This window comes from Poecilia reticulata, linkage group LG5 (genome assembly GCF_000633615.1).
Source record: "Poecilia reticulata strain Guanapo linkage group LG5, Guppy_female_1.0+MT, whole genome shotgun sequence".
NCBI lineage: Eukaryota > Metazoa > Chordata > Actinopteri > Cyprinodontiformes > Poeciliidae > Poecilia > Poecilia reticulata.
The window spans coordinates 11,788,897-11,809,896 of NC_024335.1; the positions used below are offsets into that span (position 1 = coordinate 11,788,897).

A 21,000-nucleotide genomic window follows, 5' to 3' on the forward strand; every position below is an offset into this window, starting at 1 on the left:
TTGGGACATTAGTTCTTTTGAAGTAGACATTTGCATAACTGTTTTAAAATCCCACGACTGATAATTATTTGATTGTGATGAGTTAAAAGATTAAGTATGACCTTATTTTAAAACGGATGCCAAACTATAACTTCACGAGGCATGCTCAACATGTCCCATTTTATCCCAGTTTTGTGTCGGAGTTCCCATAGCATTACTCCATTGCAGTTATGAATAACTGAAGTGAAATAAATTCAAATGTATGATTCAAAATGTTTGCAAATTAGATTTAGAAAAGTATTACATATGTAAATATTCAGATGTTATCTCATAACCGTAAAGTCCAGTGCAGCCAAACATGTTCAGGAGTCACCTAATTAGTAGCCAGAGGCTATCTGTGTTTACGTTGGAATATGAATTTAGAAGTTCAGTAAATGACTGAATAAAAACAGGAATACACCAGACAGGTCAGAGGAAAAGTTGTAGAGAAATTTAGAAGAGGGTGAACAATGTGGCTCTCTTCCAGTCATCATCTGAAAATCTAATAAATATATCTACAAAAGACATGGATGTTCACTGTGTCACAACCGTCAACAATACTACTGTCAAGTTGGGCTTTTATAGAGAAGTGATAAAAAGAATCTTATTGCTTAAAAGAAAAATATTGTGATTTTTTTTCTCCCTCTCTGCAGGTGTAGATTTTTAACTATTTTCTTTATCCTTTTCCCCTCCTATCATCATATCTCGTTTCCATTTTAACAATTTTTTCCCACCTATTTCCTTTTGTGTTTTCCTCTTTCTTTTCCATTTTTATGTCCATCTAATGAACCACAAGTGTAAACATACAATCAGGGCTACAAGAAAATTGTTTATATCAAGGCATATTCATATGAAAGAATGGCCCAATGAAGATCCAGATCCAAATGAATGTATGTAAGCTTTTCATTTAATCTGACTGTACCCGGCGTATTTTGGAAAGAAATGGACGATTTCCATGTTCAAAGCTGGTAGAGGCGTACGCTCCAAGGATCGCAACTGACTGCACAGAGAGGTGATCCATCAAAGTATGGAATCAGCAGGGATGAATACAAATGCACACCGCACTTTTCAGAATTTTATTTGTAAACATTTTAGAAAATGTTTCCTTTCACTCCACATTTACTTTGTGTCCTGTTATATAAAATCATCCTATAAAATACACTAACGTTTGTAGAAATAATATAGGAAAATGTGAACAACATATTTTCAAAGATGCAAGGCACTCCACTTGAAGTCATGGTTACCCACTTCATTCAACATCTGTAATAGTTGCATTAGGATGTTTTTATGTTAGCAATGAGACAGTGAATTGATAATAATTGGTTTTCAGCATGTTGTGCCTCAAACTTCAGCAAACTAAAATGCAATCTACATAAAGCTATATAAACCAGAGCTGGCAAGATAAACCATGAAGCGCCTCAGCAGTGCTGTTAGAGAAAATGTCACTCTTGTCACGGAGGAAGACAAAAACAAAATTGGCCTTATCATCTCCACCACAGAAAGTTTTAAGAATTGCACTTGTGAATCCAAATTCAACAAAAATGCTTAAGTGTCCTTCCCAATACTTCCCAGAGGAGATATGGAAGCCTGCTGTGGCTTAACAGGTCCAGCAGCACAAGGTTACCTGGTGGCGGTGTGGATGACTGAAACAGAAGTCATAACAAGCGTAGGCGTAGGAGAGGGGCAACTGCATGGAGCTTGTTTGTTAAAGCATAGGTGTGGCGCTGAGACATCTGAATTTAATCATGGAACCATCACCAGGCAGACCATGCAAACAACAAGGCAGTTTGTTTATTGTAATCTGCGTTTGCTTGATTCTGCAGCAGGAAAAAAAAGCATCAGGCGCAATATTTTCTCTCATCATCATTGCTTCTGCAGAGGAAGGCACGTTTCTCAGTGCATGTGTCCAAAGTCACTTTTCATCTTGGGTTTAATTGTTCAAGTGCATTGTTTGGTATAGTTCTGTTTTATTGTCATAAGACTCCTTCTCATCATCCCAGTCTCCTGAAGCCTCATACTGGGTGAACAAACTGGTAGACCAGTCTCTGAGACACGTCAGGCTTGCGGATGATTCCCTTTTTGTAGTACTGCCGAATGGAGCGGCTCAGCTTGTCATAATTCATAGCAGGGCGGTTCTTCCTGAGTCCCCACAGTCGCGCCACATGAGCCGAGTCTTCGATTTTAAAAATACCTGCAGGGAGAAATGGGAATCTTTAAAAACAAAGCAAAGCAAACAAAAAGCACACATTGCAACAAGTACAAAACAGAGTGTTCTTGTGCTTCAGTTACTAGTCAAACACATGAGCTTAGAAAGAAAAGTACTGCAAGTTTTTCCAACTGCTGACCTGTAGTTTGTGGTGCTTTTAAAAAAAATTAAATAAATAATAATTAAATAAAATAAATTAGAGAAAAAATACAAAAGTTATATCATTGGAAACTAATCATCATCATCAAGCAATGAATAATTCTTATCCAGAATTTTGCAGAAAAACTGCAATGAATAAAATGAAATAAATAAAATGAAAATGAAACAAAATGTACGAAGCTGGAGAATTTAGCTGGCCAAACTTAGCAAATGTTTAATATTTATACTTGTCTATTCTGCATATTCCGGTAGAATGTAACTCACTGCTGAAAGAGGGTTTTTTTTTTCATGGAATTTGGGAAATAATGAATAAATTTACAACAATAACTACCTTTCTAAGTGGTCTAAATAACCACCTGGCAAATATCAGTAAATAGATTTTAAACTTTATGTTATACTGTCACTTTTCTGACTTCCTGCAGCAGCTGACTGTGCTGCAAAGCTAACACTGGTTTTACTAAAGCAGGAAAAACAGATGAAGAGTCCTCTCTAATCAAGTTGATTTTATTTATCTCCTCTATAATAGGTCTTCTGCAAAAAACATTTATGTTCCACTCATGAAAAAACTTCTTTCTTTGGAGTTAAATTACAATGTTTTTATGAACCACAAACAAAGCCGCCAGCCCTGAAACCTCATTACTTTTTGCATTCCTATTTGTCATACTACCTTAAAATACATTTAGCAAAATGGCAGGGGATGCTGCACCTTTTTCTTTATTGAGCCAGCGTATGCAGCGACCATAGTTGTGAGGTTTGAGCAGCAGCTCTCGGAGGAACTGCCACAAATGAATCGGTTGACCCGAACAGGATGAATCCGCCTCGGACCAAAGCTCCTCACAGCCTACACAACAAAACACAAGCATGTCCTCCTTTAGGTTGTTCATATCAACCAACTAAAATCTCACAAAGACATTTATTATTTGAAGCACGCATAATGTAATAATTAAAATTGTGAACTTATAAATGGTGAAGTAAATTGGTTATGTGAAGAGAGGGGGAAAACGTGCACTTTAGATTAATTGAGCCTCCTTCTGTTTGTGTTAATGCAGCTTTCATTAAGGTTAGGTAATGTCCTTAAGTACAAGAAAAAGCAGCAGGAAATCAGTCTCACCTGTAGCTTTGGTATCTACAGCTGAGCACCTCTCTTTCATCCAGGCAGCTGGAGATAAAGGTGACAGACAATCAGTTAGAAGAAACTGTATTTTTCACACCTCTTAATTCCACCTAAACGTAAGTCTATTTGCTCATTTCTTTTTGTGGTTTGTTAAATAAATATATACCTGACTTCCATATATCCAGGTGAGCGTACAGCGTGTCTCCGCACAGTGGGGAGCGCTGCCGAAACTCCTCTTCGCTCATGGCACACAGATCCTTCCCTGTCAGCTCCTGGAAGGCTTTTCCTGCGTGGGGCAACCTGTACAGGTGCTCAGTCCACAGCATCCACTTTTGGACATTCCCCGTGTTCCACTCTGTAGGGTCTGTAATGAAACGGAAGAAATTCAAGCAACCTGTTCATAATAATCACAATATGTGCAGCAATTGGCTCACGCAAAGCCATTTTCAAGTGTATGTTCTCTGAATGTTGTCAGGCATAACTCAAAGTACATAAAGTTATTATCTTTTTTTATGTCGCTGCAGTCCTAATCAGGTGAACAGATGACTGGGGATCACGTAGGTATATAACAGCCAGAAGCAATACAATGCAAAAAAAAAAACCGCTTCCTTTGTTTGCTTTCCAAGCAGGCGAGACCTCGCCCTTAAGACTGTGTACACGGCTGCTGCCAGGAGAGAATCATCACTGTCACAATTCAGGGAAACTTGTTCAAAAGGTCAGGATTAAACAGATCCTGGAGCAGGCAAACATAAGTTTGCGTCAGTAAGGATATGATTGGGAACAGCTGTCATCTTAGCTGGGCTATTTACACAAAAACATGTTGATTTTGGGAGTAAGATTGGTTCTCCGACTTAGCAATTCTTTTATCTGCAAATAGTGAGCAATGCTCATTTCACTTTGCCAGTTAGATGCATTAATTTTCTTCAAAATGATGAAGTGCAGCAACAGGTGTGGTGCTGGTGAACAGCCTACCTGAGGTGATGTTGAGCAGTTTGCAGGCTGTTTCGATGTCCTTCAGCACCTCTCCTACGACCATGCTCTGCACCTGCTCCAGAGAACGATCCTCCATCTGACCCTCAAGCCCAGGAGAGAGTCCATGCTCCTGGCTATCAATGACAGGGCACTGCTCTGGCTCCTCTCGGCTCTCCATGCGACTCATGGGTACGGCTAGCGCAGTGGACCCCTCTGAAACTTTCACCACCCAGGCGGCATCTTCAGTGAGGAGCATGTCGTAGCAGGAAAGGTAGAGGCCTGCTCCACGCTCCAGAGCTTCTATGTTGGGTTTGATGTCAACTGTGTCCCAGGGGTCTTCAGAGCATCTGGTTCGCTCGCGGAGGACCAGTGAATCCTCTGTCATCCCAATCCGGGACACAAAGTCAGAGCTCTCTGGTAAGCCGCTCACTGGATTCGACATCTGAGGAGAAAGACAGAGAGAAGATCTGAAAGTCATGCAAGCATCTGAATGACCTGGAAGATGCCAGGAAAAAGTATCAACGTAAATACACCACTAACATCTGAACCTTGTGGGAGCTTACCTTGTCAAATTATGTCTTATTCTTATTCCTCCAAGTGCTAAAGTACCAACTATCCTCCCAGAAACATCATCCTGTGTTACACAAGGAGCTGATTTAAGACTGGGTAGTTCTTCCTTTATAGCTTTCCCAAAGTCAAAATGAGATTCTCAGGAGATAAACCTCAAGGGAGAGTAAAAGGACACCCACCCCTGGCAGGCATGAGTCAAAATGGATTTGACTGAGTCTCTTATTTGTGGGTCAGTGGCCCAGAATGGTTCTCATCTTGGGGGTGGATGACTTGTATTGAGACCTGAGGTAGCCCTGCTGCCACTTTCAGGCTTTCAAGGTACCGTCTTGGCGGCCCTCTGTCTCCAGAGTCAGCTGGAGATTTTAATCAAAAAGATAATAAAGACAAGAACATGAACAAAATGTGCCCAAAACCAAGTGTTCACAAAAAAAAAAAAATCGCTTTCAAGTGAAAACCCTTATTGATGGGTGTGGGGTTCTTCCGAACAGGGGCTCATCATCCAAAGTGAACATTTGGCTACATAACCTGCGACAAAAGTGTAATCTCGCATATGGCACCAATAATTTCTACCTGCCACATCTGGCATATGGGAAGTCACACTGCCGCCACACACCAGGTTATCAGTGATTGTGTCTGAGGTGGCAGTAAAGGAAGTGTGTCCCCACTGAGCACATGTTCAGTGGAGTAATGGCTTGATTCAGCGTAGGGTAAACAATTAAAGTCTCATAAAGTTTGCATAACAATAAATTGTACTTTTTAGGCCATATGCAACTTTAAAGCTAAGCTCTGAATAAATTCAATGGGATTTATTCAGGTTATGAGTCAAATTTTAGATTTGATTTTTTTTCTATCAAAAGTTTATATTGATTAAAAAAAAAAAAAAAAAAGCAATACCGTATTTTCCGCACTATAAGGCGCACCTAAAAACCTTCAATTTCCTCAAAAGCCGACAGTGCGCCTTATAATCCGGTGCGCCTTATATATGGATCAATATTGAGCAACAACAGGTCTAGCAACTACGGTAAGCAGCCACCGACTTCATTTTCCCCCATAGAAGAAGAAGTGCGCGGTGAAGCCAGGGGGGGCGGAGGGGTGGGGGAAGAGAGACAGAGACTGCGGCGGCAGCGTGACGGTTGGTCTGTGCTACCCAGAAAGCAGTTGGGCACAATATCGCAACACCAACACCGTGAGTGAAACAATGACTGGATGTCTAATAATAGAGTACGGCGCAACCCAAACTGAAGAGTCTATTCTATGCGCCTTATGATGCGGTGCTCCTTGTATCTGAAAAAAGTTTTAAAATAGGCCTTTCATTGAAGGTGCTCCTTATAATATGGAAAATACGGTATATTCTTTTCCAAACCTCTCCAAAGTTGAATTATATTATCATTCTCATATTTGTGAAGATTCCTCTTTCAGCCCTTACTCCTTAACCCCCAAATAAAAGGTCCTCCTCCTTGCTCTTCCTTTTATCTCCAAACATTTGGTAAACTCCAGCCCATCCTCCACTTTTCTCCATCAGGAGTGAGATTAAACGCCTCTGGTGTCCCAGCTTGCTGCTGCATGTCAACTCTGCTGTGCAACAGCTGGCGCTAAACCCATTAGCGAAGCAAATTTAGCCATATTACCTTCTTCCAAAAGGAAGAGAGGACACAGGAAAAAGATACAAGCTCACACCCCCTGTTGAGCGAGGGATTAAGACCCTGACTGATCTCTAAATGAGTTTGGTCAAGACGCTGATATTCATTTCAGGAGCTTTAGAGCTTGCTCCATTTACTCTGCAAAGAAAAGAACTCCTTCCTGGGAAGCTGATGTGTTTTCACCAGGATTGGTTTCATTTTCTTTTCTACAATCTCAAATGTTATTTATTGTAAAAATATCCTCCATTTTGATTGGAATGAAAAAAAATTGCCAGAAAGAATATTTTTTGAGGCCAAGAAGCAAATCCTTGAGTTCTGCTTCCTCCTGAATTGAATGCAATTGCAAACCTGTGAAACCATTTGAACTTAATATTAACCAGTGATCTCCCATGATTGATGTGAGAAAATGTAGCAAAATGTTCAAATTAAAGTTAATAAGTCGACATTATACAACCTAAAAAGTATGGGCTTTGTTTAAAATAAATATTCAGAGGTGAAAGAGAAGAAAAAAGGACATAAATGTCATCTAAAATTCTTTATCCAATGGTGAAAATCATGTTGGCAGAGAGCTCTGCTGGTGTCATTTGAGTCTGGAGTTAAAGGAGTGTGAACAACCAGGCGTGACTGTTTGCAGTGCGAGTGTTAAAGGGAGAGCTCTCTCTCTCTCTTTTTTTTTTTTTCCTTTCCTTGTTATTGTTTCTCATGGGAATCTTGGGCTAACTAAGAAAGTTACTTTGCAAAGAACAGGATTGAAGGAAGGAGCATCATATGGCTTCATGTAATTATTTACTGGATGAACCTCTGTTGGTTAGATTCGCTCATTTAGATCCTTTTTATGGCAATGCTAATAAAGGCAGGTGCTCAGCTCACACTGTAAATGACATTCAGACGTAACATGGGTCTGTTTATGGATATTTGCTTATTTTATGAATCAGAGGTAGAAGCCCATTTTCCATTATCTGCAGAGCCTGTTCTGAATATCATGTTCAGACCATCACAAAGCTCCTTTTCTTATCTTTTCAGCAGGATTGTCATTACTAGCCCCTATGTGGGTTGTCTTAACTGGCATTGGGGGATGATGGTGCAGAGGATGAATCATTCCTGCAGTCAGGTGCACAGGCGTCGGGCCAATATCCTTGGAAACTGAACTTCTGCAAAGACAATTTTTCTGCTAGTCCTAATTAATTCTGTCAGAGGATTGTATTTGTTCTAAATGGCTGAGATAAGCCTTCAAACCTACATTGATAGATGAGCAAATAAACCTGTCACCTGGAAAGATGGATGAGGGAGCGGAAGTTATATGACTCAAGCCCCTGAAGCCTGATCCAAATGGTTCATTTTCATGTTTACTGAGGATATTTATCATTATCAGCATCTACATCAGAATGGGATTTTAAGAGATATGCTGTCACCTGTTCTTTTGTTGTTTTTTTTGTGGTGTAACTGCGGCCTGATCTCTTATTTATACCTGCTGATGTTGCAGATTCGATTTTGGCCACAACTTCCCATTCCTGGTTAATAAATTGTTTTTTTTCCCCAAGTAAATCATTTGCTGTTACGCTAAATTCACATGCAAATGAAATGAAATTATCCCTGCAGTCGTGGTTCTTTTTCCATTTTGTTCTTCTAAAAAGCAAAGATCAAGACACATGTCGGACAAGAATTTAAACTGAAAGGAACCCCTAGAAGTATTTTCACTTTAATAAAAACTCTTTAGAGAAAAATAGCATCTTAGTTGGGTTGCCACTGTCCAGCAAGAAATAAATATAATTAGAAATGAGTAGCACTGCTGAGAGCAGATTGTGGATGATTTTAGGTTTCAGATATAATAGTTACTTCCTTAAATGATGAGTTATTTATAATTTATGAGTGCACAGGCATCCCGATCTTTTTTATAACACACAACTTTCTCAACCTACAGCAAAAATCTGCCACTTCAAAACAAAGAAAAATTACATGGGGGAATTTTCCCCCCACAAAAATACAACTAATGTTCTCTTCTCAGATTTAAAACATTTGATCAAGATAAAATAAAATTATACTTTTATGTTTGTAATATTGAAACTGTCTGACTGCAAAATCGCTCTTGAGCAGCCAGCCATCTTTATTTCTGATGATGATGGCACTGCAATCCCAACCTGGTGATTACATCAGAGTAATTAAAAAAATAACACAGAAATGTGAGCCTAATGAAAAGTATATCTGCTTACAGGTTTCTTTTCAAAAAGTATGTTTGAACTGATAAAAGAGCCTTGTTGAAATGCATATTCTGATTTATTGAATATGCATCAGTATCAGCAATTATAGGAATGAGGTGAAATTTTCAATGTAGGAATCAACAAGTGTATTTTGTAAAGCATTGATGCAACTGTACTAAAACAGTTTAATTCATTAAATGCCTTTATAATTATATAAAATGACATGGATTACGTACTTTCTGTTGAAAGAGTTTAATACATTTCAAATTTAAAGGTTTATTGTCGTTTTTATGCCTGTTCAATTGTGCAGCAATCTTGTGGTTTCTAAAACAAGATGAAATGATATCATTTTAACTCCAGACAAAGAGCTGCACAGTTGTTCCCTTTTAAATTGTAATATTAAAGAGAAGAATCACAAATACAAACATACAATATTTAGGATCTAGGTTTGAGTGGTGTCTTCTTACCTCTGCAAAGATGCTCTGATGGAAGAAAGCTTCCCTGCAGATGCGGTTCTCTGCCTGTGAACGAAGGTGAAGCAGGCAGTCCACAGACTGTTTTTCCTTGATGACTGATGCTGAGCCCCAGGCTGAGGCCTGGGATCCCCCTCGTAAGCTTTTTTTTGGCACAATTTCACTGAACCTAAAAGACACAGCCTAAAGCACAACAGCAAACTAAACCTCAAGTGAAAGCACCTGCTGGGGGTGTGTACAAAGTGAAAGGGAGAGAGGACAAGTGACTGGGTGACTGAGTGCAAAGGAATTCCAGCACCATTGACTGCAATTTATATTTATAAGGCCGTTGTGTTTACTTACGCACACAACCCAGAGCCTGTGTGTGTGTGTGCGTGTGTGTGTCTTCATGTTCGTGTGTATTCATGCAAGCATAGAGTTTCCTTCCAAATTAATAGTTGACTTCAGAGCTTGAGTGAGAAAATTGAAAGTGCCACTTTAAATTTTACAGACAAATCCCTCATTGTAGTCATGCTCAGTTGATAAGTACACTTAGATTTATTTCCAAACTTTTCCTTTTTGTTGTATTTCTGGCCTTGACATTTTGTTTTGCTTTAAAATGTCTTTCGAATTTGGACGTCTATTAGTTAGTTACTATTCATTTGTAAAATGCATCTTTTGGTGACCATAAGAATGGAGAGTAATGGCAACTTGGTGTAGCTGATGCAATTGTTATAATTGTCTGCATTAAATTTGGTGTGGCTGATGCAAATATTCAAATTGTATGCATTAAAATTGTGCTTTTATTTTGAATTTGCACTTGCATGAGAGTTTTCAACTTGCTCTTTGTCTCATTTTATGCAAATCTCATTGCATTGCTCACTGCCTGGATTGAACTGTAGGGTGCCTTTTAAAAATATTCATCACCCCTGAACTTTTTCACATTTTGTCATATTCCAACCTCAAACTAAAATATATAGGATTTTATGGACCAGACAAACACAAAGCAGCACAGCTAGCTAACTTTACACATCTACAGAAATGTTAGCCTTTTATTTTTGGTAATATAAATCTAGCTCAGTCAGGTCAAACAGCGGTTTCACATTTCTAATACATATACTTATTTTCATTCAAGCCATTCCTTTTTTATTTTACCTCTTTATCTTTAATGTTGTTTCACTGGAAGGTGATGCTCTACCTCTTCAGTAGCCTCAAACAGCATTTCTTCCAGGATTTCCCTGTATTCAGCCCTAATCTTCCCATCAACTCTGACCAACTTCCTTGTCGCTGGTTAACAAAGGTACCCCCACAGCATAATGCAGCCACTATGTCCCTGCCTCAGGTACTGTATGTTTAGAGCAATGTGCAGCTTATGTATTTCTTTCTGCCACACAGAGCAATTTGCAAGTAAATCAAATAGTAAAGTTTTGATCTCTTCTGTGGTGAACTTCTGTTGTGAACATCCTCTTCCACATCTTTGCTTCTAAATTACTTGTGGCAAATTGCTATGATCAGACTTTTATTTGTAAATAATTTTAAAATAATGCATCATTTTTCTTTAACTGATTTTCCAAATGAGTTTCTAAATCTTCTCAAAAATGTTCCATAATTCTGAATCTACCTAATTTTAGGCTATATTTCTGATCTGTATTAAAATTTTCCCAAGATATCCTTTGTCCAGCTTTCGTAAAACCTGGCATATTACCAAAAGCATGATGAGACGACACTGAACTGTTTCGGTTTCAATTCAAATTCAACTCAGAAATACTTTATTGATCCCAAAGGAAAATTAAATAACTTAAGTTGGTATCAGTTGATATGAACTGTATCAAGCAATTCTGAAATTGTGCTAAAACAAGCCCTTTAATATTAACAACACAGTCTGGCCTAACCTGTTCCTGGAACTCTTTTGTAATTTGATATGTATCGTCAATGTTTTCTTTTTGCTGTTTTGCGTTTTGGAACTAATCCAGATGTCGGCCTATCTTTAGATGATGCAAGGATTCTGGAGCTGTTTGTCTTATTTTACTGCTTTGCTATCTCTGTCTTTGCATGCAGAATATTAAAATTAGTGCTTCACATCAGCAGTGGTTGTATCACTTTTTTTTTACATCGTGGTTGTACATCAAAGCACAGCTTCAACATGTCCGAACATCTCCACCATGTCTTACTTTACCGCTTTGTTTTTAATTCAGATGTTTTGCTCAGTTCTCAAAAAACACAATTATGCAGATTGTAAAGCTTCATTTGCATACATTGCTGACTTAAATGAAATGTTAGGTATTTTTAAAGTGTGCATAGACCTGACACAGAAAGAAAAATCTCAGTTTGCACATACAGCGAAAATCAAACTAACCTAAGAACCAAATGAATAATCTATTCTGTGTCTTCCTATTTTATTTTCATTCCTATTAATATCAGCAGTCAGTGTTCTCTCACACAGGCCTGACAGCAGCGACACATGGGCTCCTGGGCTAACATCGGCATGCCTTGATTTAGTTTTGAAAAACATGATTCTAACATGGCTTAAAATGGTTGTTGGTGTTGTTTCCTCCCGTTCTTTTATTATGATCTTTGAGCCAGAATATAACAGGTTTCATATTTGGTCTAGTATGTAAGAGCGTTGCTTTGAACAGTGCATTTATATTAATATTTTATTCCATTTGCATATACAAGATTGTGTGAATAAATTGGTTTATTGAAAAGCTTTTCAGAAATTTTGCTTCTTTCAAAATGTTAAAACAACATTTCAAACTTCTGTAATTGATTCTACAGAATCAATAAAAAAAGGTTTGGAAATACAGAAAGGAAGTCCAAATAAAAAGAATTCATTTGTACTGCAAAATATATGTACATACGTGTTAGAACTATTTTGCATAAATTGCTGCAGAAGTGCTATAGTCACTAAACCCAGGTGTGAGTATTTCTGCCAGTGTGGCCAGGTGCCAAGTCCAGCTGGAAAATGAAATCCGCATTTTCATAAAGTTTCTCACCAGATGGAAGCAAGAGCCTCTTGTTTCCATCTTTTTGTACTGATAATGTGAATTTCAAGAATGAGACTGAAATACAAGTGAAATAGTGATTGTGTAGTCAGACTAAAAATGTGCTGCATTTTTGCTGTTGCTGTCTGAAACTGAAAGAAGCACACAAAACATCCTTCACACAATTGTCCAGTGTTTTTATTTCATCTCCCTGGCAGATTTCTTCCCTGAGGTTCCGTCTCTGTCACTCACCAACGCTAGTTTGAATAACAGATCTTCAAAAGTACTAATACTATAGGATGTTTATTTAAAAAAATCTTCCAGATTAGTCATCCATTTATTTTTTTTCCCCACTGAGATAATCCATAATGAATGAAGCATCACATACTAAGCTTTAAGTTCAGTCAACCAGAAAAAGCCAAAACACTGTGGAGGGTGTGTGGGATTTTATCTGACTCATACAGATATAATGGATCATCTTTGTAGGCCTTATGTGAGGTTTAAAAGATTATACACAAGTGTGAACTCGAGGACGATTTTCATAGGTGATCTTGGAAATTGAATGTGTCTTTAGCTAGATTTTAACTCTTATGGAGCAGTCCAACACATCGTTATCAGTTACTAATTAGTTTTTATAAATGCATGGAAAAGTCAGCACAGCTTTTTCTTCTTTTAATTAGTATTTAAAAATATAATTAGCCAAACTATTTTCTTAAATATTAAAACATTTTATATAGAAGAGACAAAATGCTGATCAGTTGTCTGAGTCTGACAGATTAATAAGGACCTTTATTTTAAAGAACACAAAAGATTCTTTAAAATAATGAGTTTAGAAAAATATTATCCAAACAGCAAACTCTTAATTTGCATGAGAAATAAAAGCACAACAATGTCCATTTGACACAGAACAAAGCAGGCCTGTCAGGTTCAATCAAAAAATGATTGCAGATATCAAACTTAACATTATGACCATTGACAGGTGAAGTAAATAACACTGATTAGGCTATCTCTTCATCGTGCATCATGGCAACTGTTTGTGGTATGTATTAAGCAGTGAATGGTGAATTAAATCAATTATGTTTCGAAAGCAGGAAAAATGGGCATGTTTAAGGGTTTGAGGAAGTTTGACAAGGGCCAAAATATGTTGGCAAGACAACTGGTTCAAAGCATCTGAACTGAGCTCTTTGATTTCTGATCTGCAGTGGTCAGTAGTTATCGAAAATGTCACAGAAAGCATAACAATTCATCCTTGAATCATGTGTTGTGGATGGAGAACCTAAAAACAGCAAAGTGGAGAAAAGAATCATGTCAATGTTTATTGAAAGAAGTAACTTACATCTCTGTGAAGGAAACATGAAGGAACACAAACCATCGAGAAGCAGAGGAAGAAAATTGGAGAACAGGCAACAAAACTGTCAAGTCGGACAAAAACGGATCTGGAAATGAGTAACTGAAAACTGGAGACTTAAAAACTGAGGAGGTTATTAATGAACGTAAAAAATGGTGAGTGATAATTAATGGATTGCAGCTGTGGAAGAAGGCATGGAGCTGAAGAGAACTGAGGAGACTGGCTGGACATACATGGAACATAACTAAACATAAATGAATACTAAGGAAACAGAGCCAAATATCCAAAAACTGGGATAAATCTAAACATAAGAAACAGGACACTCAATTCAAAGTCAACTAAATTCAAAGTCATGGGACAACAGCAACTTGCAAATACAATAAATAACACAAACTGATCTGTTTTCTAAAAAGAAAAACAAATCTATGAAGTTCTTTACCTGATTTGATTCACTGCTGATTTGTTTTCCAGAACCTTTCCATGCTTGGTCAGGGCATATTAATATGATAATAAGAAATATTTTTAAGGAAAACTGACTTGTTGAATTTTATTGTGATTCCGTGACCTCATTGAAATTTTTATATTAACTTCCACAAAAAAACTAAGGGCCTCTATTTGTTCATGTTCAATTTCTTAGACATAAAAAACGAAGCAAAAAAGGTTTTAGAAGTAACTGTTAAAATTTCTGAACATAATTCTTTGACATGGGCTTCAAACATTATTGTTCATTTGCAGCACAATAAACTAAAGCAATCTGTTAAACTTTGCCTGTTAGTGGTTTAAGTGATTAGATTTCATTCTGGATTAGGAGGGAACAACTGAATAAAAGTTTGAATTATCACTGAACTGTGACATTTGAATTCCAGTTACCGTTAATCATGTTGTACCAGGAAATGACAGGTGTTTTGCTTCATTGAACTTTGTTTTTCACTGGGTGCATTTAAACAAAGTAACTATGTTTCAGCTGTACAGGTGATTTCATGAAGAGCAGACAGAGACAATGAGACACTACATGACTATCTCTGCAGATTAGTCTCTGCCATGTAAGCATACAAAGTAGAATATTTATTTTTTATGAATGGATGCAATTTAATCAGTGTTTGATCTCTTTAGGAGATAAGTTTTGTGAAATTCATAATCACTCTAACTCATGTAGTTAACATGTTTTTTCCTGACAAATATATGTCACCTGTATGTTTTTCGCATAATATGTTTAACTCTCAATAGATACAATTAGTTTTCATTTTAAGTGAAGATGACATCATCAGCACCCAGGAACGGAGTCTTAAGAGGAGGAATGTGAGAGAATGTAACATTTAGCTGGTTTGTTTTTCCTCTTTTTTTTAAAGTTTTGTTTCATTTTCACAAAAACTAGCAAGAATATCAGTGTCTGATTTTCTGACAACAGTTCAGCATCCTTAAAAAGCTTTTGTAGTTCACATGTTTTTGCTGTTTCCATAGGACTACAAACTACAAATATGCTAAATATGTGTGTTGTTGACAAAACATCTAGTTGAAAACACTTACAAAATGTGCAACCAGTGACAGACTTGTCAGAAAAATATTTTGGGAAAAGTCACTGAATTATATAATTATATATCCGCATATAAGACAAATCATTTTTACATCTGAAACACAAGGGAAAACCTTTCCACATGTTAATTATGTGGGAAAACTTTTCACATATAAAAGGTTTTCTTGCAGATCTATAGAGAAAGAAGAAGCTTCAGTTTGTGAAGACTCAAAGTCAAACACTTTTCACTGTTTCAATAAGCAAGAATGGCTCAAAATACCTTCCAAGATTATATACAACCTGACTATGGAGGTTTATTTACCAAAAATTAAGTCATGCTGGGTTTAAGAATCAAAAACCTTTTTTAAAGTATTTTAAACTACTTTCAAAAGTCCAGCTCCTCCGGATATTTTATCCAACATTCAATTTATTCTTACATGTCTTTGTTGTGTATTGATACCGATACTTTATGGATATTATTTAACTGTTGCTAAATAATACGGCGATTCTACTCTTTAGAGTATTTTATGAATACATTTGACTTTACTTTACCTGCAATGCATGAAAACCACCTTTGCTGAGCAAATAGAATAATAAAAATGTTGCTCAACAGGTATAAAGTGAAATAAAAAATATTTTTTTGGAACACTGGTATTTTAAAAAGAATGAAAAAAATGTTTTTCCAAATATTTCTTTCTTGCAAAAAATCCTTCACTAATATTGTTCAAGCATTATAGGATGATTATAGGATAGGACTGATGTTTTTCAAATCTTACCTGGAAGCAAACACTAAATCTTAAAGATTATTGCCTTTTTTAAAGTTTCTCCACATATGTCTTTGTTTTATTAATAAACTGATTGCTGTCAGTGTGAGTTTAATGTTCGTCTCAGCTGGGATTAAATGTGAGAGGGTGTGCGCAAACTGTGTCAAGACTTTGCAGCCGTCAGAGTGTTTGTGGACACACCAAATCAAACTGAGGGATGACAGACTCCTTTCTTCAGGGAATTCAATTTGAAGACAGACAGAAATGTATGCATTTTTATGGAGAACCCTGCCATAGTGCATTATTTTTGCTCATTCAAATATGGCAGAAGTGAACATTACATAAGATACATTTTGCAGTATAGGACACCTCTCAATCAAAAATATATCTAAAAAGAAAGTTCCAAGTTTTACTTGAAGAAAATGTTCTGTTTGCTTGTGGCTTCTCCTGGTATTTATTTCTTGAACTTCATTTGCATGGCAGTTTCTTTGTGTAACCTCATTGACCTTTTCCCTGGCTTTGGAACAGCATTCGCACAGTTGAGAGGCAATGTGCTAGAAGATGCCAAATACCAAGTCACAATTGGTCTACAGTGAGCTTGATATGAGTAATGATTGCGCAGGTGTCCCTACTGTAAACAGGTCTCAGTGACCCACCTAAGCTGTCTTAGCAGTGTCAATAAAAACTTTTTGGTTGGCCTCAGTGTGATCTTTGTTGGGTGCCGAGTTTACTTTTGTCAAGTATGCAGTCGGTTATCATCTCATGGTGGTTATGACACCTCTTCCAACGGTTATCTAACTCAACAAGACACAAAAATTACTTTTAATTCAGAAATACGTGAACTAGCAATTTTAAAATGTGTGTTGTATCACATTAAACACCTATGCAAGACGCAGGAGTGAATGAGCATGAGAAAGAATAACAGATGCACTTTGGCTTGGGAAATTAAAAAAAAAAACTGTTATCAATGATGAAATCCTCTGTAAAATGCTGACAGTGCAGTGATAAAAAGAAACATTTTCTTCTCAAGTTTCTTCATAAGTAAATTTTTCTGGTGATCTAATATAACAGTCAGGCAGCATGCCAAAAGCACAGTGCAGCTTGTTAAACAGTGTTATGTTGCAGAGGCATGCCTGATCCTGCAGATGTTTAAAAGAAAGAAATGATTTCAGGTTAGAAGATGAAAATTTATGGGGTGAATGAAATTTTTAAGTAGAAAGCATGGTTAGTTGAAGAAAATGGTGCAAAAAGTTTAATGTTTCATCACTGTTTTATGTGGGCTTTTGCAGACATAAAACGTCACCTGACAAAGTGAGAAAACACCTTTTCTGTTAGGCAATAGTCAAAGCAGCTAGTGAGTTTTCTATTGAAACACCCAGAAATAGAGGTTTTGGAGTGTGCTGCTGACCCAAGTAGCTCACTGGTAGATTAATGGTTTAAGGCCTATCACCACATTTAGTCTGTGAGTAAGAAAAAGGTAACAGTGAAGGGCTGTGTGTAGACAAATGGATATCTGACAGATATTGACTGACAGGTGTCTGGCAGATATCTGGAGCTTATCCCTGAGAAGGACTGAACTGTAATTACAACCCTGACAATGTTTACAAAGAGGAAATATCAGAACTTCAATGTCGTCTGCCGCTACAGACAGATAAACTAATTAAACTCATCATTGAAGCTCATCTTTTGTTAGATAAAAACAGCTTCAAAGGAACAACTGCAGGTAATGTGGTTTTGTGTCGGTAGCGTTAGCCTCTTTCATATGATGTCAAACTGGTGGCGAGTCATACCTGTAACAGTTCCCCTTAACGCAACAGTTTGTATACAAAGCACATGGAGGTGTCTTAATATATTCTTAAAGTGATACATGAAAGGAGCCAATATCTTTTAATATCAGGATACCAAGTGTGGTATTATGAGCAAATTAAAATATAAATTGAGCCAAAGCATAGAGGTGGCAGTCTATAAGCCACTGCTTCTGGTAGCAATCGAAAATCAAATATGATATAATTTGGGCAACTGGATAAATATACTCACATCAGACTCTGTCATAATCCGTGTTTCTGTGTGTTTATTTTGAGATTTTCTGTGTTTAGTCCTGTTTCCCTGTGAGTCTCTGTCCTGTCCTCCCCATTGATTGATCCCAGTGTATTTAGTCTCACCTGTTGTCTGTGTTCCTCGTTGGATCCTCGTCGTTGTCAGTGTGTTCTCAGTCGTCACAGTTGAACTGTATAGTCCTGTGAAGACTTTAGCTCATCATGTCAGTCTTTGTTTAGAGTCAGTTGCTACCGGTGCTGAGCCCCTGTGTTTTCCGCTCTGCCGTGCTGCCTGCCTGTTTGGACAGTCGAGCTATCATTAAATTCTCCATTATCATTACAACCTGGGTCTCAGCGTTCTCTCCTCACCTACAACCACATCACCTTTTGACAGACTCAAGGAAACAAGACACGTTTCATGGTTAACAGTTACTACATAGTTATTACAAAATTGGCAGGTAATAAAAAAATAAAAATAGTTTGAAAAAATAATTAATGGTGCAAATATGGCATCTAAAAAATAAGAGTTTTTCCAACTCCAGCTAGGAAGACATGGTTCCTGAAGTTTGTAAGGCTCTGTGGTCTGTGTCAGAATAGGCCAATAGATTGGAAGAGTTAGAGGAAACTGAATTTTGCAAATGTATAAATGTTGGACCTCCAAAGTGAAAACACCACACCAGTAATAAAAATATGAATCAAGCTCCAAACAATTAGTAGGTTTAAAAGGATTAATAATGAAGAATTACAGACAGAAATATTATCCTGTGTGTTTTCTTCTTTGCTCATCAAGAAAACCTCACATAAAAACTTATTACTATTTAATAGATATTACATGTCAAATAGGCTGCACAGTGGCGTTGGTAGGGCTGTTGCCTTGCAGCAAGAAGGTTCTGGGTTCAATTCCCGGCCTGGGGTCTTTCTGCATGGAGTTTGCATGTTCTCCCTGTGCATGTGTGGGTTTTCTCCGGGTACTCCAGCTTCCCCCCAGAGTCCAAAAACATGACTGTTAGGTTAATTGGTCTGTCTAAATTGCCCCTAGGTGTGAGTGTGTGTGTGCATGGTTGTGTGTCCTGTGTGTCTCTGTGTTGCCCTGCGACAGACTGGCGACCTGTCCAGGGTGACCCCGCCTCTCGCCCGGAACGTTAGCTGGAGATGGGCACCAGCAACCCTCCCGACCCCACTGAGGGACAAGGGTGAAAGAAAATGGATGGATGGATACACGTCAAATAATTGTTTAAACTAAGCACTTTGAATTGTCTTGTTGCTGAAAATGTGCTATACAAATAAAATTACCTTACCTAAAATTACCTTAAATCCCATTCATTTTTATTTCCTTATTTGACTTTAGAATTTTCCAGTGTCTTTTTTATGTCAATATAAGCTTCTTACTTCCTGTCACTTGGGTTTGGAGTCCTTCTTAAACCCTTGATATGTATTTCCTTATAAGCTTATCACGTCTGTTTGTTCAGTTGCACCTGGTGCTGTTGACACCTTCATTTTAAAATGTATTCAGTCTCACGTAACTTAATCGGTTGAAGGTTTCCATTATGAAAGACAGCACCGAGTATAAGAACAGCCTGCCAAAATGCAAATGTTTTGGTCACAAAAGTTGCTGTGAACTTGCCAGTTGTTAAATTGTGCCCGTTTGTTTATTCAGGTCTGCCTGCTTTGTTGCATGCCTGCTTCCTCTGTGACACTTTTTTTTAAAATGTGGGGACAATGTTCACCAAGGAAATGATTGCAGCAGCTAAATAAATATAACTGAAACAGCAAATAATGTGATTTTGCTGATACCATAATCTCCCAATCAAAGTGGAGACTGGTGTTTTCATAACATCCCTCATAGAGCTGAAGATGTTTCAGATGATACACCTGAGGTATCAATTGTCTGCTGTACATATGAGAAAGGAATAAAAAGTGAAATCTTAATTTTGTGTGCTTCGCTACACGTATTTAACTGAAAATGTATTTGGAAGACATATGAGTAGTCAAACATCATTAAGACGATTTCTGGAATTGAGAGGTCACACAAACTTGTCAGATGACCCCCAAGCACCTAATTCAAGACATATTACGCTGGGAAGCTCAGAGGCTCAAGTATCATAGTGTCAAGCCCATTTATCACTTTCCAATGATCATGGATTGGTCCGAATACATGCCCTTGAAATAAGAGTTTCAACAATACATCGACTAAACAAGTAGCGTCTTGGTTCCCCAGCCACAATAATGTGACCAAACTGATCCCTGGATCTTTCCATGATCAAAACCCATTGGTTGCTGGAGCAAATCCTTTAAGTCAGGCAGAGGAAGAATTTGGCTAAGAGAGTTAATAATAATAATAATAATAATAATAATAATAATAATAATAATAATAATAATAATTATTATTATTATTATTATTATTATTATTATTATTATTATTATTATTATAATAACACATTAAATGTATATAGTGGTTTTTAAAACACTCAAAGAATAAAATACCATTGTGGTACTATAAAATATCACAAGTCTGTACATGGAGGTACTTCTGATTCTACTCAAAACATAAAACCATTTCACTTTTTTTTTTTTTTAATTGTCAACTTTTGGCGAAAAAAAAGTTTACTACCCAAATTTCATCAGGATGTTGTAGAATATGTTTTATTATTATTATTATTATTATTATTATTATTATTATTATTATTATTATTGCTGTTTTAATCTAAGGAAATGATTATCCACTGTTTGTTCACCTTATGAACTCTTTGTGCTCTGAACCAGTCCCAAAAAAGGCTGGCACATGTTGCTTGTCGTTTATGATGCCTTTAGTGATCTCCACCCAGACAAATACAATCTCTAATCTGATACTTCCAAAGACGCAAGGTTCTCTGGTTACCAGATGGTGCATTAAAACATGACCACTTCCTGTCTACAATTCTGACTATACAATTACATTTTATTATAGATAATTACTTAAACTGGTATTGAAAATCTATCATGCTTGACAGGGAAGGAAACTTTGAATACAAATCCTGATAGGAGGTGAT

The 21,000-nt window shown here is 37.2% G+C and overlaps 1 protein-coding gene across 3 annotated transcripts; it reads right to left on the reverse strand.

Moving 5' to 3' along the window:
- Nucleotides 1-1,787: 1,787 nt before the first annotated feature.
- Nucleotides 1,788-10,612, reverse strand: spdef (SAM pointed domain containing ets transcription factor). 3 transcript variants are annotated; one of them, XM_008409033.2, is made up of 7 exons: nucleotides 10,485-10,612; nucleotides 9,345-9,533; nucleotides 4,470-4,911; nucleotides 3,664-3,861; nucleotides 3,495-3,542; nucleotides 3,090-3,224; nucleotides 1,788-2,209 (listed from the first exon to the last, which is right to left on the reverse strand). In XM_008409033.2, the coding sequence occupies exons 3-7, from the start codon at nucleotides 4,909-4,911 to the stop codon at nucleotides 2,031-2,033; spliced, it is 1,002 nt and encodes a 333-aa protein (XP_008407255.1). In that variant the 5' UTR covers nucleotides 9,345-9,533; nucleotides 10,485-10,612; the 3' UTR covers nucleotides 1,788-2,030. The 3 variants fall into 3 exon arrangements, with proteins under 3 accessions (XP_008407255.1, XP_008407256.1, XP_008407254.1); XM_008409034.2 differs by lacking the exons at nucleotides 9,345-9,533; nucleotides 10,485-10,612 and adding exons at nucleotides 5,033-5,103; nucleotides 5,219-5,296; XM_008409032.2 differs by lacking the exon at nucleotides 10,485-10,612 and having other exon boundaries at nucleotides 9,345-9,893.
- Between the last annotated feature and the right edge of the window lie 10,388 nt (nucleotides 10,613-21,000).

What these genes read in the sequence shown, in the direction of transcription:
- spdef (XM_008409033.2), bottom strand. Translation starts at nt 4,911, where the DNA reads ATGTCGAATCCAGTGAGCGGCTTACCAGAGAGCTCTGACTTTGTGTCC. An exon ending in ACTGCTCAACATCACCTCAG is followed by an intron (nt 3,862 to 4,469) that starts GTAGGCTGTTCA and finishes GTTTCATTACAG; the next exon opens with ACCCTACAGAGTGGAACACG. An exon ending in TGTAGATACCAAAGCTACAG is followed by an intron (nt 3,225 to 3,494) that starts GTGAGACTGATT and finishes TTTGTTGTGTAG; the next exon opens with GCTGTGAGGAGCTTTGGTCC.